The sequence below is a fragment of the Colletotrichum karsti genome (assembly GCF_011947395.1).
Source record: "Colletotrichum karsti strain CkLH20 chromosome Unknown Scaffold17, whole genome shotgun sequence".
Taxonomy (NCBI): Eukaryota; Fungi; Ascomycota; class Sordariomycetes; order Glomerellales; family Glomerellaceae; genus Colletotrichum; species Colletotrichum karsti.
The window spans coordinates 595,473-611,710 of NW_024065917.1; the positions used below are offsets into that span (position 1 = coordinate 595,473).

The 16,238-nt window shown below is 54.4% G+C and overlaps 5 protein-coding genes across 5 annotated transcripts; 4 read left to right on the forward strand and 1 right to left on the reverse strand.

The window, feature by feature from the left end:
* Positions 1 to 773: 773 nt before the first annotated feature.
* Positions 774 to 2,876, forward strand: CkaCkLH20_05980 (uncharacterized protein; the record flags this gene model as incomplete). The annotated part of the gene is made up of 1 exon (XM_038888697.1): positions 774 to 2,876. One exon carries the CDS (start codon positions 774 to 776, stop codon positions 2,874 to 2,876), a length of 2,103 nt encoding a protein of 700 aa, XP_038746033.1.
* Positions 2,877 to 5,335: 2,459 nt separating this feature from the next.
* CkaCkLH20_05981 (uncharacterized protein) lies at positions 5,336 to 6,602 on the forward strand (the record flags this gene model as incomplete). Its single annotated transcript, XM_038888698.1, has 4 exons — positions 5,336 to 5,558; positions 5,658 to 6,325; positions 6,382 to 6,510; positions 6,564 to 6,602. 4 exons carry the CDS (start codon positions 5,336 to 5,338, stop codon positions 6,600 to 6,602), a joined length of 1,059 nt encoding a protein of 352 aa, XP_038746034.1.
* A 537-nt stretch (positions 6,603 to 7,139) lies between these two features.
* CkaCkLH20_05982 (beta-lactamase family protein) lies at positions 7,140 to 11,546 on the forward strand (the record flags this gene model as incomplete). Its single annotated transcript, XM_038888699.1, has 13 exons — positions 7,140 to 7,224; positions 7,278 to 8,227; positions 8,278 to 8,381; positions 9,914 to 10,013; positions 10,085 to 10,123; positions 10,207 to 10,297; positions 10,364 to 10,386; positions 10,452 to 10,593; positions 10,651 to 10,673; positions 10,732 to 10,769; positions 10,824 to 10,961; positions 11,012 to 11,431; positions 11,510 to 11,546. 13 exons carry the CDS (start codon positions 7,140 to 7,142, stop codon positions 11,544 to 11,546), a joined length of 2,190 nt encoding a protein of 729 aa, XP_038746035.1.
* Positions 11,547 to 11,598: 52 nt separating this feature from the next.
* CkaCkLH20_05983 (extracellular solute-binding protein family 5) lies at positions 11,599 to 13,017 on the reverse strand (the record flags this gene model as incomplete). Its single annotated transcript, XM_038888700.1, has 1 exon — positions 11,599 to 13,017. One exon carries the CDS (start codon positions 13,015 to 13,017, stop codon positions 11,599 to 11,601), a length of 1,419 nt encoding a protein of 472 aa, XP_038746036.1.
* A 976-nt stretch (positions 13,018 to 13,993) lies between these two features.
* Positions 13,994 to 15,989, forward strand: CkaCkLH20_05984 (pantothenate; the record flags this gene model as incomplete). Its single annotated transcript, XM_038888701.1, has 9 exons — positions 13,994 to 14,214; positions 14,271 to 14,323; positions 14,380 to 14,827; positions 14,885 to 14,975; positions 15,030 to 15,154; positions 15,213 to 15,513; positions 15,565 to 15,664; positions 15,718 to 15,838; positions 15,899 to 15,989. The coding sequence occupies 9 exons, from the start codon at positions 13,994 to 13,996 to the stop codon at positions 15,987 to 15,989; spliced, it is 1,551 nt and encodes a 516-aa protein (XP_038746037.1).
* Positions 15,990 to 16,238: the final 249 nt, after the last annotated feature.

Here is a 16,238-nt window from a genome sequence, read left to right on the forward strand (position 1 = left end):
TTGAGCAGGTGCGCATGTCAATTTGCATTCCTCGGCTAGGCTGACAGAAGCCAGCTTCTGGACGTTTGGCCACATTGATGACACAAGGGAAAGGCAAATATGAGCCCAAATGAGACCAACACACACTATCCGCAAGCGTCTCCGAATCACCCGGTAAGGCCGGAGATCCGATCGGCGGCGCCGCACCGCCACGCCGTACCAGTTCCGATCCCACAGCCGCATCTCCAAATCTGTCGAGATCCAATTTCCAGGCTGATCAAGCGAGATCAAAAAACCGGGGGAGCGGCCATCGGGTCCAAATACGTGCTCTTATCATTCCCGCCCTCCCCAAGATTGTCAAGTGCTGACTCAACAGCCAAGGAGCAACCCAAGGGAACGCGGGTGAGACCCAATCACGCATGCGGTTCACGTCACACAGAGACATGGACATGATTGGATGATGCGTTCCGGCGCCAATCGAATCTCACCTTCTCGAACGATCCTCCCCGGAAGCGAACTGCAGGGCTAAGAAACGGCCAAACCTTGGAGACCTGGTGCCGGGGTCTTCCGCCCTCGTGGCTGCCTGGTGTCTCACTGTCTCCTCTCCCTTCTCTCAGCCTGCAGGCTGAATCTCACCAGCCGATTCCCGCGGATGGACATGCTTAAACACCAACCAAATTCCGACAGTCGTTTGCTCACAAATCGCCGTTTCTTTTCCGGCAGCAAAGTCCCGGCCCGACATCTGACTTGAGATCCGAGAATCTGGAAGCTGCAGTTCGCGGTCACATACAATCATGTTCGACTCCGCGAGCTTCCATTTCGCCAACCCCCTCGACAAAAGCCGAGCCCATGGAGCTGGAGCCGCCCTCACGTCAGCAGACGTCGTCACGACCGGCCTGGGCGGTCAACCAGTCTACTCCCCAGCCTCGCCACCCGTGAATGAACGACGAGGTCATCAGATCACATCCATCACTCCTCCTCCATCAAATGGCACATGGGGAGCGAGCCAGAGCCTCATCGTTCCCGTACTTCCCCATACTCCTCCAAGAACGCCGACCATCAGCCACCGCGTCCCCCTCGAACTCAAGGCTCCGGACGGAGGACCGATTAACAAGAGGAAACGGGCCAGCAAGCCGAAGGTCCGGTCGGGCTGTATTACTTGTAAGATCCGGAGGGTCAAGTGCGACGAGGCCAAACCTACGTGTAAGCGATGTGGAAAGGCCGACATCAAGTGCGACGGCTACGTCAAGGATGCTGCCGAGGTCAAGAGGGCAGCCGAAAAGAGGGAGATGATGAAGGCAGCACAGGCGGCGAAGAGACAGATTCTACCACGACCCGACCCGGCCAGCTCGCAGACAACCACCCAGGCTCTCATGCGGGCCAATCCGACTCTCATCCAGATCGACAGCGCCGACGTTTCCTACTACGATCTCTTCCGCAACCAGTTGATCCGGGATCTCTCCGGCACAACTCACTCCGACTTCTGGTCTCGAATAGTGCTCAATGAGAGCTCGAGGGACCCGTGTGTGAAGGAATCCATCCTGGCCATCGGAGCGATATCTCAGACGCTCTTCTTCCAGAATTCCCATGGCAACACGCTCGGTAGCAGACCGCCGACCCTCAAACCGTGGGACGGGGGATCACCCAGTGGCGGCTACCTCAGTCATCACCATCGAGCGGCATTGCAGCACCACATCAAAGCCGTCTCAGTCTACAGGCAACGAATTCAGAAAGGCACGGCGGGGTCGTCGCCGAGATCAGTCATAATTATGACGCTGCTGCTTATCGCGTTCGAGTTCATCCAGGGAAATATGAAGGCCGTTGATCTTTTGATGGGAACCGGCATGCGACTCATCGAGAGCTCCGTCACGCTCATGCAGAGGTCAACCAGTAGTAGGGAAGATGACGCTGGAGGCCAGCATCAAGCGCTAGCGGCTCGCTTCAAGAAGGTCATGCGAGAGGACGAGATGGACGACATCGAGCACCTACTTCCCTGCTTATCCCTCATGAGCGGCTTCACCCACTTTTTCAACTCACATCGAGACGCCATCCCTCTCATGAACAGCACGCCTTCGGTCCAACTCCCGCAACCTGGTGTTACAGACGTATCAAAACTCCAGATCTTATGGGGCAAGTTCTTCACGCGGGCCGTCGTGTTCATAATGCGCGGCATGCACATGCTAATGACGCACACCATACCACGGAACCCGGCAGTGAAGAACGAGAAGGACACCTTCCTGACCTATCTCGGCATGTGGAAGTCAATACTGGACGTCTACCTCCTGGACCCGAACGTGGAGAAGACGACGCGGAGGGCGCTGGAGATGATCAAGATCCAGCGGACCATCGTCTACGTACTCATCAGCTGCAGCCTCGAGCAGACGGAAATGGAGTTCGACGCGTTCGAGCCCGAGTTCCGCGAGATGATGCAGATGACGATGCGCTTCATGCGCGACCCGGAGCCGCTGTCCAAGATCGCCTTCACCTTCGCTGAGGGCCTGACGACGCCGCTGACGACCATCATCGCCAAGTGCAGGAACCACGACCTCCGGATGAAGGCGGCGAACCTGATGAAGAAGCTCTCGTGGCGGGACGGGGCGTGGGACGGCAAGGCGCTGGTGGTGGGCAAGCTGGGCGTGGTGATGCTCGAGGAGCAGAGGATGGACGCCAAGGGGAGGATCCCGCCGGACTCGAGGTGGATCTGGTCGGACGCCAAGTGGGATCTGGAGAAGAGGGAGGTGGTTTCGACGTATGTCCGTCTGGCGCCGGACGAGAACGGGCGGCCGGTTCGCACGACGTTGGTGTTGGATATCGATAATCCGCCGGACTCTTGCAGTCTGAGGGGTTGTACTGGACGTCACGATCCTTGGGAGGACTTCATCCCAGACAGGTCATAGGAGACGCGGAGGGTGAAAACGCAGAATTGTGATGAGCTCGGGAAGGGGTAAAAGTTTGCCATGTTTATGACGCAGTCATCGCGAGGCTGGTTTTGCGATTCTGTGTTCGAATAGACCATGTACAGTATCCCACAGCGTGCAATTCGGAAATAAGTTTCTTCTTTCGCTTTCTGGATGCTCGAATGGGTGACTGAAGGGGGGTATCCAAAGGCCTTCCTCTACGGGAATGGCGCGTCTGCGGCGTGGTAGCACGACATCACCAAGCTGCCAGTCTGCCTTGGCGACTTGGCGAATGCTTAAACAATTTGGAGAGGCGGAAAGCCAAGGATGAGCCTCTTTGAAGAATAGCGACTCCATCTCATGCAGAAGTATAGATGTTGTAGTTGGACGACGTGATTTGTTTCAGTGATGTTGTCATTGCTGGGAGGAGAGTTGTTAGACCTGGTGGTGAGTTCTGTCGAAATCAGTTCAAGCCTACTTTCACGCCACGAGTCTCACGAGATTGAAACTGGGAGACCTACTCCCTCTCCAACACACTCCACTGCTCGTTGAGAATCGAGGACGATGAGTCGGAAGCGCTGAGTCCGTTCTCCCCGGTCTATTCTATTCTTCTAGGAAGGTCTCAATTTACAAGTCTCGCTCCCTGCCTCGGTAACGCCCTAGGGCGCATCTTGGTACGGCAGACGGCAGACGATAAGCAAACGAAGAGAGCCCTCGACATTCGTGCGGGTTGAGTGCCAAGTTTGCTTAACGCCCAACTATCGGCATTGGAATTTGTTACGTCGTGGGAACTGAGGCCCTTTCAATTGGAGAATATCACAATCAGGCGTTACTGGCGCCACTTAATGCCCAGGGCGATGTGCTTCCCCCGAGCGAGGAGACTAGGAGTCGTGTCTAGACCCGGCAGATGGTATCAGAATAGGAAGGTCGCTGTGACATTCCGCCTCAACTTGATTGACACGACGGCGCGTAAATATCAACGAAGACGCATGCCCAGACGCCACAAGTGCCGTGGTGCCGTGTTCATGGGAATGTTGCATCTGACAGGGTCAATTGACATGACTTCACGTTCTCAAGCTCCTTCTCCGGAGTCGAGAGGTATTGTCAGGACAAGAGTTCAATGGACTCAATTGGGACATCGACAAGCGCTATCAGAAGGCCTGTTAATAACCTGGAAATGCTATGTGATTAGTTATTAGCGATGCCAGAACAGGAATGTCAACATTACAGGGCTTGTCATCGACGAAAACTACGCGGTAAATGCGCTGGAGACTTCGCTTAAGACGCTCTCCCCGCAGTAATTACAACGCTCCGGGATGTCGATCGGCGACTTAAGCTTCCCGCAGACGAGCTTGTCTCAGCCCCTGGAATAACACAGGTGTCTCCTGATCCAGACACATATCCGTTGCGCGGAGTCTTTCTGAAGAACGAATATCCGTTGACTCGTGGCCAGTAAGAAGGGACTTCATATCCGTGTCTTCGTACCCTATCCTCATTTGCCTGCGCCCTCAATCCTTCCTGTTACGCAGGAAGAGACATGATGGGACTGTTGCTTTCATATCTGTGCCAGCTAGTCTAACGGAGACTGAAGAGGCGCTGACCAGCATGCGTATCACACGACGGTAGACAAATCTCCTTCCTTAGGCGGCAAGATGCTCGTATATCCCGTCCTGGGTTGTTGTAGTTGACTTCTCGCAGATGCCTATCTCACTCTAGCTGCTCGGTTTGGGAGGTGGATATACCGGAGTCCGCCGTATCCCTACATCTCTGATGAGGACGTCTAGACCACTAGTGGCTAGTCAACCTAGTCTATAGACTGCCTTCTCACCTTATTGTCGTTAAACTCAAGGTTGATGTTGTCTAGCGGCATCCTTGATCCCATCTGCAATATCGAGCTGTGGAGAAGACATTGCCGTGCGGCGACTTGCCAAGAGCTTTAACGCAACGTCCTTCCCCAGATTGCACACCTCCGGATGCCGTTCTGGACCGTTTCTCTTCCTTCAAGATCGAGTTTCCTTCTTGGCTCTCTTGGCAAATGCACAATCCTGAACGCCCTGCTCACTGACAGTTACTTCCTTCCTCATCTTCGCCATGCTCCGGCACTCGGTGCATTAGGCTCACCTGAGCCCCTCATATCGTGAAGAAAAGCAAAGCAGCCAGCCGTCGCACATTCCTCATTCGTCCCAAATCCCGTCTTGGCAGACGTCGGATCGATGCTTGTTGTACTGGAGTTCGGGTGGAAGAAGCTTGTGTGGACTTTCGAGTTGTCGTCTCTGTTGTGGAAAACACCAAACGATGGTATCACGAACGAGTATATATATCCCACCTTTGAGAACCTTGATGGCCACGATCCAGAGAAACACTCACTCCCTCATCCCGCAACCCGCCTCGGTAATCAATCCAATCAGCTCTTGTCTCTCCAGTCTCTTCCTGTCGGTTAAATCCCCGCCTTCGTTAAAATGAAGTTCATCACCGGTCTCTCCTGCCTCGCCGCGCTCGCCAGCGCCGCCGTCGTCGACCTCGGCAAGCGCGACAGCCCTCTCGATGTCAAGATCGAGGCCGTCGGCAACTCTGGCGTCAAGGCCAGCATCACTAACACGGGTGCTACCGACCTGAAGGTCTTCAAGACTGGTTCCATCCTCGACAAGCTCGCTGTCGAGAAGGCCGAGGTCTTTGCTGGCTGTGAGTAACATCCCGCTTTCTGCTGAAGTCCAACACCGCCACACCAAAACATCATCACACAACCTTCCCGTCTTCACACGTGACTCACGCCTGCCACAGCCGAGAAGGTCGCCTTCGACGGTATCCGCCTCCGCCTCCAGACCGAGGGCCTCACCGCCGACGCCTTCGAGGTCATCCCCGCCGGCCAGACCGTCTCCGTCGAGTGGGACGTCGCCGAGGTCCACGACCTCTCGGCCGGAGGCAAGTTCGACGTCGCCGCCAAGGGCTCCTTCTCCTACGCCGAGCCCGAGTCCACCGACATCGCCGGCACCGCCTCCTTCGCCTCCAATGTCTTGAGCGTCGACGTCGACGGCGCCGCCGCCGCCAAGGTCCGCCGCGACTTCCACGACAACGTCAAGCGCACCGTCGTCCAGTCCGACTGCACCGGCACCCAGCGCACCCAGACCACCACCGCCCTCAGCAACTGCCGCGCCCTCGCCGCCGCCGCCTCCTCCGCCGCCGTGTCTGGTTCCGCCGCCAAGATGACCGAGTACTTCAAGTCCTCCACGACCGCCACCCGTAACACGGTCGCTGGCGTGTTCGCCAAGGTCGCCAGCGAGTGCGGATCTACCACCTCCGGTGTCTCGCGCCAGTACTGCACCGACATCTACCCCGCCTGCTCTTCCGGCGTCATTGCCTACACGCTTCCCTCGCAGAGCTACATGGTCAACTGCCCTACCTTCTTCACCATGACTGCTCTGTCGCGCACCTGCCACGCCCAGGACCAGGTTAGTATTTCTGCCGCTGAGATTTGTTTTGAGTCCTGGCTGACGGTTTTGATTAGGCTACCACCGCTGTCCACGAGGTCACCCACTTGAGCCAGATCAAGGGCACCACTGACCAGTCTTCCTGCTACGGATACTCTTGCGTCCAGAGCTTGACCGCAGCTCAGAACCTCAACCACGCCGACACCGTATGTATCTCCCTTCACCTGGGTGTTCTGACCAAGTGCTAACCCGCGCATAGTACTCTCTGTTCGCCAACGCCATCTACGTCGGCTGCTAAGCGCATCGTCTCGAGAGTGTGGGTAGCTGAGCCATCTCAGCGTGGGTTGGAAAGTCACGGGCGGTACGCCTGAGACCGAATGAGAAGCGCCGCGACGCTGCGAAATGACTGGATGCGAATGATGGATGTTGAGACGATTGGAAGGGATACTTTTGTTCTTTGTGTATAGGTTGATGAAGCAGTTCCGCTGTTTCACTTGTGAATATGAAGCTGACGTCGATATCGAATCGCCGAAATGTCCTGGATGAGAGAGTGAAGAATATGTACCGAGGTAAAATGCCGCTTTCTGTGGGCTCGGCCCCATTGAAAGCTCAACCGGCCGGCCGTTGCGGGGGATCTGCAGCGCCCCTGACCTTAGTCATTGTGTATGAGACAAGTCAGTGTGCCAACTGTCACCTCGGCTTAAGCTCTCACTCTCACTCTTGTCGCTCAGCTTTCGCGGTCGAAGTAAGCTTATGTTAAGCTTCCTTAGATGCGCTTATTCCGTCTTATTAGCACGCGCGATTGAATCCTTCATCTTGTGTAGCCACTCACGCGATGCCTTCGTTTGAGGAGATCATCGACGCCGCGGTGCGTAATGCCGACATCCCAGGCGTCATGCTCTATGCCCGAGACAAGTCCGGTGAGTCGGTCACATCCATCAAAACATGCTGTTCTTACTGAACAACTCACCAGGCGACTTCCAATACTCTCACATTTTCGGCAACAATTTGAAGACAAATCAGCCGCTTGCCGCCGATGACATTCTCACCCTGGCCTCGGTCACGAAACTCCTCACAACCATCGCCGCGCTACAACTCGCCGAGCGCGGCCTTCTCACCCTCGACGGAGACGTCTCAAAACACCTCCCGGCCCTAGCACAGAAGCCAGTCCTCACAGGCTTCGACGATTCCGGCAAACCGATCGAAGTCCCGCGGCGCAACCCCATCACCCTCCGCCACCTGCTCACGCACAGCGCCGGGAACAGCTACGACTTCCTCGACGGGTCGACGCGGGAGTGGCAGGACTACCACGGGATGAAGCCGACCCGCGGCGCGACCGTCGAGGAGCGCTTCCCGTATCCTCTGATCTACGAGCCGGGCGAGAGCTGGGCGTACAGCTCGAGCTCGGATTGGTTAGGCAGGGTGATTGAGGAGGTCTCCGGGAAGAGTTTGGAGGCGTATATGCGCGAGAATGTCTGGAATCCCATCGGCGCCACGAGCTTCACGTTCGATGTGGAGAAGGTGAGACCGAGGTTGTGGGGTATGAATACGCGCGATAGGAAGACTGGGAAGATCGTCCTGCACCGGGGAAGGGAGCTGAACGATAAAGTCACGGGCTGTCTCGGAGGTCAGGGGGTCTACGGCTCAGCGCCCGATGTCATGAAGGTTCTTGAGTCGCTACTCCTCGACGATGGGAAGCTACTCAGCCCGAGCACAACAGCCGAAATGTTCAAGCCGCAATTGTCCCAAAAAGCCAAGAAGAGCTTGCTCGAGGCCATGGAGACACCGGAGTGGGCGGTGGGACATTTCCCTGTCACTGGGGAGTATGATTGGGGTCTCGGGGGGCTATTGGTTGACGGTGAGAAGCACCCGAACCGGCGGTATGGTACGCTGATGTGGAGCGGTGCGTCGAATGTGTTCTGGGTGAGTGAGATTCCATGCGACGAGATGTGCTGGAGACTGACGAGATACAGTGGGTTGATCGCCAAACCGGGCTGTGCGGTTTCTTCGCGACGCAGATGCTGCCGGCTGCCGAGGAAGGGGTGAGGCCTTTCATTAAGGCTTTTGAGGATGAGATGTACGCTCGGCTGAGGAAGGCGAAGCCTCGGGCAGCTCTCTGAGATGCTTCTGGGGGAAGATGATGTAGATTCAGTCTCATCGTGAGCGTTGTGAGAAATGCTAGAAAGACAAACGTACTGTGAGATGACACGCAAAGAAGTACAAATTACTCCACGTTGCTATGGGGAATCATTTCGATGGGGTTCAAGATGAAATGTGTGAGATCCAGTGAAGCTCGCGTCGCCTGAAATGAGTTGAGTATGAGATCTTTGATGTAAACTGGGATTTCAGTGAACGGTCGTGGCATATGCTTGAAGCGATCTCTCATACTCATGCTATGGACAGATACGTGAGACAAACTTGAAAGATAGACGTCTGACGCTTCACTTGTATCCCACTCCCATGTGTTCTCTCATAAAGAAGGGCCTCTTGCGGAATCCACGGTCTTCGCGTGTGGGTTGAGTGACGGCCCGGCCCGGCGCCCCCGCATAGGCTTTTCGCTGTCGCCTCGGGTGAGGGCCGCTCTCACGACAGTGTGGTCCCCAGTGGCGCTTGGCGCACATAGCCTTCGTCGGACGTAAGTTAACCTCATATTAAGTGGAATAACCCATTTGCATCTCATAACCGTCCTATCCCCAAGCTGAAACTCAATGAGATGAAGGTCGCTCGCGCAAAGTCCGCGTGTCCCACTACTGCACGCTGATGACTGCATGTAACCCACCGAGTTTCATTGACTGACGAGGCAATTGGTCGCTTGGCGATGAAGAGTCCACCAGAGAACATGGTCAGTTCACTTCAAGAGGATGGCTTCCCTCCCAAGAAGTGAAGGATAAGAATCCCTCGCATAAGCGACTCCAATCATCAATCTGCGCTATGCTGGTAATGTCCTGGATGTTCGAATCTTCGTGCGTCATCGATATTGGCGTCGGTGTTTGCAGGGAAGAAAATTGCGCAATATGCGCACCCGTACCTGGTTCGCGGGTCACCGCTGCGCTCCACGCGGGCAAAGTCCCCAAATCCAGGTCTCCGGACTCATCCCCCCTGCTCCCTTCCGCTGAAGAACACAACTCAGTGGCCAGAGATGCTCTCAATTCTCCGGCTAATGAATCCGTATCTGTTCGCCGGCTTGGTTTTACTGGCTGCCATCTCCCACTAATCAGTGAAGTTTACATCCTCAAACGCGTCCGCGGCTCCATTGGAGGAATCGCACTGGCGATTCCCCACAGACCAGGTCGAGTCGACTGATGTGTTCCGCAGCTGGGCATCTGCTATGCACAAGTTCGAGTCGGTGTGCGGTGTAATATGATGGAAGGCCATTTCGCCGCGGCCAGAGGACTGAGGGAGAGGGGGCACTGATCCTTGGCAAGGGTGGTGGAGAGATGTTGGGGGAAGAAGTTCTGCTCGGCTAATAAAACAGACGGGCTGTCCGCGACTCAGTCCACCCGCGCAGCTTTTCCTGATCCTCCGGCAATTAAGCTACGCCCCAGGGCCTCTCATAGTCTTACTCCAACACCTCGACATACCTTCGGGCTAGATCTCGCGTGATTCTAGCAAGGCCATGGCGACTCCTCAGGAAGAGACGCGCTCTTCTCCGCCCGCGGCTCCGGCTGCTCCGGCCGAGCAGGATGAGAACCCGGCGACGGGCATTATTGTACGGGCTCCGGAAACGTGATGAACCGGCGTTGTCTCACAATGCTGACGTATGCCGCGACTGAATAACAGGCGCCAGATGACAGCGAGGTGGATTCGGCAGTCAACGTCGTATGTTGTTCACATCTCATACAACAGGCTCATAATTTTCCGGTTCACATTTGAAGATTATACTGAAACGATCATGATAAAAGTCCATTCGTGACTCGCTCACTTCCATCCGCTCATCGGTTCTCAAATTTGAAGACGACAACGGCCGTCTTTACCATTCTCAGTCTCGGGGAAGTGAGTACTTCAAACATTGCATGGGACGCAACTCGCAAAGGTTCTAAACGTCTGACATTCGCCTAGAATATTACTTCCCTCATGACAATGTGCGACCGCCCTCAGATTCATAGCAGCCATTGATGACCGTATGATGCTTATGTTCATATGTTAGGTCGAACAAGATAGACTAGACTTGCAGCATGAGCTCTTCATCAGAACGCTGCAAGGTCAACTATGCACCTGTCCGAAAGTAGCTGGGGCCAAGAGAGTCCTTGATCTCGGAACCGGCACCGGTATATGGGCGCTCGAGTATGGTGAGTCTTCGGATGTCTGCGCGACGAGAATCTCGCTCATACTTTTATGAATCACAGCCGAGTGCAACCCAGGAGCTGAGGTAAGCGAAGAGTTGTCTTCATTGTTCATGAGCTACGACGACTTACTCATTGGCACAGGTCATTGGTGTCGATATCAGTCCAGTGCAACCTGACTTGTAAGTCTCCATGAGCACCGAGACACGGCTGTCAATCACTCACGAACCCGGCAGCATGCCACCCAACTGCTCTTTCGAGATCGACGACATCGAAAAGCCATGGACGTGGTCAAAGAAGTTCGATTTCATCTTCTCAAGAACTCTTAGCGGCAGTATTCTCAATCCCGTGCAGCTAGTTGACAGTATCTACAAGTAAGTCAAGTCGCCCTCCCGAGATAGCCACACAACTCATCACTACCCAGCCAACTAGAGCCTGGCGGCTGGTTCGAGGCCCAGGACGTCTGCATGGAAGCCCGCAGCGACGACAATTCCATCCCGAACGAAAGCTTCCTATCGCAATGGGCCGTCGAAGTCGTCGACGCAATGGACAAAATCGGGCGCACGCTCAGATTGCCCACCATGTGGAAGCAGCTGCTCATCGACCGTGGCTTCACGGATGTTCGCGAGACCATTTACAAGTGGCCTACAAACACATGGCCGCGCCACAGGGTGATGAAAGATATCGGGGGCTGGGGACTGGCGAATCTCGACACTTTCTTGGAGACGGCGGCTCTGGGAACCTTGACGAATATCAAGGGATGGTCGAAGGAGGAGGTCACGGTCCTGTGTGCCAAGGCCAGAAAGGAGATGAGGGATCCGACTATCCATGTCTGGTGGCCAGTGTGAGTTGCGATCTCATCCTCGTTCATGAGACATGACACTGTGATCAGGCATGTTTCTAATTTGCTGACGTTGGATAGGTATGTCGTCTCTGGTCGGAAGCCTGCCACTGCATGAGCGTGAATGATCTTGCCTGATACCTTTGCGAAGGTTTGAACGATGTATTATTTCAGTTTTCGAGAGCGAGAATACCAGAGTGCCCGATTCTAAGAGACGTATCGTGCCTCGTCGCCCACACGACTTCAGGGTGCGCGACATACAGCCATGGGGGATTCTCATGCAATCTTTCCAAGCACAGCGCGTACGCCTTCGCCCTCTCTTCCGTGCTGACCTTGTCCCTTGCTTCTTTGAACAGTCGCTGGACTTCATCGTCGTGGTAACCCAGCCACCAAGTCGCATGAGATGAGCTAGAAATCTTATCATCCAGGACTCTGAACGTGCTGTTTGGTGTAGAGTCGAATAGGGCCAGGCTGCCGATTTGCTTGTGAAGGCCAATTTGGCGAGCGTATTCTGGACGGTTCGTTTCTACCTTGACCTCAACATCAAACCCGACATCTCTGAGTGACTTGGCGACGAAGCTGGATATCTTTTGGGCGTGTTCTGGCATGTACGTCGGCGTTCGTAAAATGATCGGAGCAATCTGGTCCAAATCTTTGAGAAGTTGTCTTGCTCGGGCAGGATCGTATGCGATAGGCTTCAAATGTGACTCTGGGAAGCCGAGGTGGAACGGGCTCACGACGGTGGCAGATGGCAATGCGAATCCATGGTAGACCTCCTTCACCAAGGCATCGTTGTCGACAGCAAGATTTGCAGCCAGGCGAGCTTCTGGGGAGCTGAAGGTGCCCTCGGTGCAATTCAAGTAGTATATCGCTGACAAAGTGCTTGTCGTCTTGCCCCATCGAAGCGAGGCGTCGAAATCGAGGAGATCGAGATCCTCCACCCTTTCCAAGTTCAACGCAGCATCCACCTCTCCGCTGCGCAACTGCTGAAGTCGCTTTGCAGCGTTGGGCTCATGTATCGCGACGATTGTGTGAGGCGTGTCGTGCCGAGTTGGGTTCAGCCGTTGCAGCGTCGCCGAACCGATGTTGTTCTCCCGCTCAAACTCCACGACCCGGAACGGACCCGTCCCCAGCACAGGCTTGCCCTTCGAATCCAGCCGCACCGGCCAGAACTCACAGAAGATGTCGAGGATATGAGCGAACGGCTCCGGATTCTCGACCTGCACCGTCCGATCGTTGTGGGCGGACACCTTCGCTTGCGCGAAGTAGCGGCTGTAGCTCCATCGCATGCCGAAGTAGTCGCGCGAGTCCAGGAGACCGAGGATGTAATCGACGATGTCCTGTGCTACACAAGTCTTACCGTCGTGAAAGACGGCTTCATCGCGGATATGGAAGTACCAGATCCTGCCATCGTCGGAGTGTTCCCACCTGTCGAAGAGTGCGGGCTTGACTTTGCCGTGTGGCTGCCAGCGGAGCAAGGGTTCGAAGACGAGACTCTTGAGGGCTGTCACACTATTATCGTCCGTGACTTGCGTTGGGAGCCGAAAGTCGACGTTCTCAAGAGATAGGCGGAGGATTTCTGGCGTCATGGTACTGCTTCTCGGGAATAGCGTGGGTTGGGGGAGGGACGGGTGAGCCTGTATCTCATGCACGTTCGGGAAGTTTTCTGCCGAGATTGAGGGGCAGAAGAAGAGCAAAGCTTGTAGGACCGGATGATAACTCGCTCAACTTTTGGGTTGGGGGAGGTTTATGTGCGATGCCGGAGATCTTTCAGATGGACCGGTCGTCGGAGCCGAACGGTACGGATTGCCGACGCAACCATGAACCGCGGTATACTTAGCTGGATCGGAGTATCTCCTCCCTATGAACACCTCCAGAATCGTCGGCTTATTTGCCTTGCTTTGCGCTCTCGAAGCTGCAGCTCGGATCTTCAAAAGTCGTTGAGGGCTTCCCTCAATCATGTTGATAAAAGGAGTTTCGCACCTTCAAGCATCAAGTGCCTCCATGAATGCGGCAGTAAAACCATTAAAAGTCGTGACATAGGGAAGGTATTGATGGCTGCAACGGCAATGTCATGCCGGGGTTGAGCAAGACGACAGAGCGGAGCGAGATAACGACATTGCGGGTCCCCGGTCACGACATGCGTCGGGGTCGAGCCGCACATGCAGTCGCTATCTCCCGACATCAGCACTCTGGAGTGCCTGCCGGTTCAATTTTGAAATGTGATTCCAGTATCCCGGGCAAAGGCATGGTAAGTCCTGGTGTTCTATCCACCTGGTTCGTCAACGGCGCCGTTCACGACGGGGCCGAAGGATTCGACAGCTTCTGGTTCACAAGGGACCCAATCACACCATTTATCGTAGCAAATGAGCATGCGTGAAGTTCGAGAGCCCATGCAATTCGATTCGATAGGGGTCATCAAACGGGTTAGTCTCATCGGGAAAAATCGTTTCTCTCGAACATGACAAAGTATATAGCGATCTGGAATCGACTGAGCGGCACATCAGAGGAGACCGGAGACCCAGACACCGCATTCCTTCTCCCCTCATTTACGTATCATTGGACATGATGTCGGATTCAAAGGCCATTGCACCGGTGGCTGTGTCGGATACCACGTCTGACCTGGACAACTCCAAGGAAGTTGGTTCGGTAAGCGTTGCCGAGCCCACTTCTCACGAGGTGCAGACAACATCGTGGTGGCGCAAGATACTTGGCCTCGTCTGGGACTCTGTCGAAGGAGATCCAGAATATCGAGCATATGTCCAGAGGCTGGATCTGTTCTTCTTGTAAGCTTCGGATAGTGATCACCTCTTATCATCGGGTCTAACGCTACCCTCTTCAGCCCGACTGTCTGTCTTGGTTATTTCATTAAGTACTTGGATCAAACGAACTACAGTAAGTTGACCGCTATCTTCACTGATGCTAGAAACTGACCTCGACGCCTTGTTTAGGCAATGCCTTCGTCAGTGGCATGCAACAGGACCTTGCCCTCTACGGCAATGAGAGGAACTGGCTCAACACCTGGTTCAGCTTGGGCATCATGATTGGTAGCGTTCCAGCTCAGATGCTTCAGCTCAGTCATATTCGGTCTTCGATCTTGATCCCAACTTGCGAAGTAATCTGGTCATTGCTCGTCATCGGCATGGGTTTCTCGAAGAACATCGAGACCATGTACGCTCTTCGATTCTTTATCGGTCTGTTCGAAAGTGTCGCCTTTCCCGGTTACATTTCGATGCTCGGAGGCTGGTATGGACCGAAGGAGCTCACCAAGCGCCTTGCTATTCTCCTCCAAGTTGAATCGATTGCCAGTATGTTCAGTGGGTATCTTCAGGCAGGACTCTACACCAGCATGAACGGTCGCCACGGCCTTGCTGGGTGGCGTTGGTTGTTTGTCATGGAGTGAGTCAGGACTCAAACTTCCACTGTCCTGATCAACAGAAAGACTGACTTCTCCAGTGCTATCATATCTCTTCCAATCGCCATATGGGGCTTCTTCGGATTGCCGGATCTACCTCATAACACCAGAGCGTTTTACTGGTCTGCGGATGTGAGAATCCTCACATATCTCATGTGCGGAGTCAAAGACACTGACGATCATCAGCATATCAAGTATGGCGTCGAAAGAATCGAGAAGTTCGGCCAAAAGGCCCAGGAGAAGTTAACCTTCAAGGAAGTGAAGCGTATCTATCTTGGATGGGAGATCTGGGCATTCATCGTTCCCTACACGTAAGGCACCTCGCCTGGCAATCGTCGTATCCTGAATTAACACATTCCCGCTTGGCAGCATGGTCGCTGCCTGTCACTCGGCCACGAGCTACTTCAATCTTTGGCTCAAATCTGCCGGCTACAGCGTTGTCCAGACAAACATCTTGCCCACCGGTGGAAGCGCCCTCAATATCGTGGCCACGGTAACATGGGGTATCATAGCCGATCACACTGGGCAAAACTATTTGATGATTGTCATTGTGCAGGCATTTATGATTTTGTCCAACATCCTCTTGTCGGTCTGGACGATCCCCAAGGGTGCTCTGATGTTCGCATACTACTTATCATACGCTGGGTCTGCGGCCACTCCGGTGCTCATCGTAAGTATATTCTCTGTCCCGTTCAGCTTCTGTGTGCTGATATAGTCTCAGAGTTGGGCAAACAGACTGAATGCAGGTGACCCGAGTCTCCGACAGCTACTGGTCGCGAGTGCCAATGTTGTCTCTTACGCATTCGTGCTCTGGGTTCCATGTGAGTGGACGATCGATCCAATGACCTGGCGTTCAAGGCTAATCCGAGCGAAGTGGTGCTTTTCCCAACGTACGACGCGCCCAAATATAAGTACGGTTACCAGATTCTTATCTTGTTCGGAGGTCTGGCCATCATCAGTGTGACTTTGATGTGGTACTTGTACAGACGCAGAGAGTAAGTTCGATATTGAACGCAATTCGTAACACACAGTAGCTCACAGCATTTGCTAGTCAGAAACGCGCTCAACGAGAAGATCAAGGAGCAGAGGGAGGCCAAGAGATTGCAACAGAGAGGACCGCCACGCAATGACGACTTGCTCAGGTAGATTTCAAGTTTACAGAATCTGTAGTCTATTTTGGGCTTTCCTTGCGAACGGCCAGTCGCATCAAATACTGCCATTCGCCAGAGTCAGCAGGAGAGCCCAAATGAAACTGCCTTTCAGATCGTGGGGAGAAGAGAACAGGTTCAGCGAGTCGCAAATGTTTTTGCAATTTGATGGAGCTTTGGGAGCCCTACGAGCGTTCAAACAATATTTTACCTTGAATTTCTTCTTAGGATGTATCAATGACCGCTG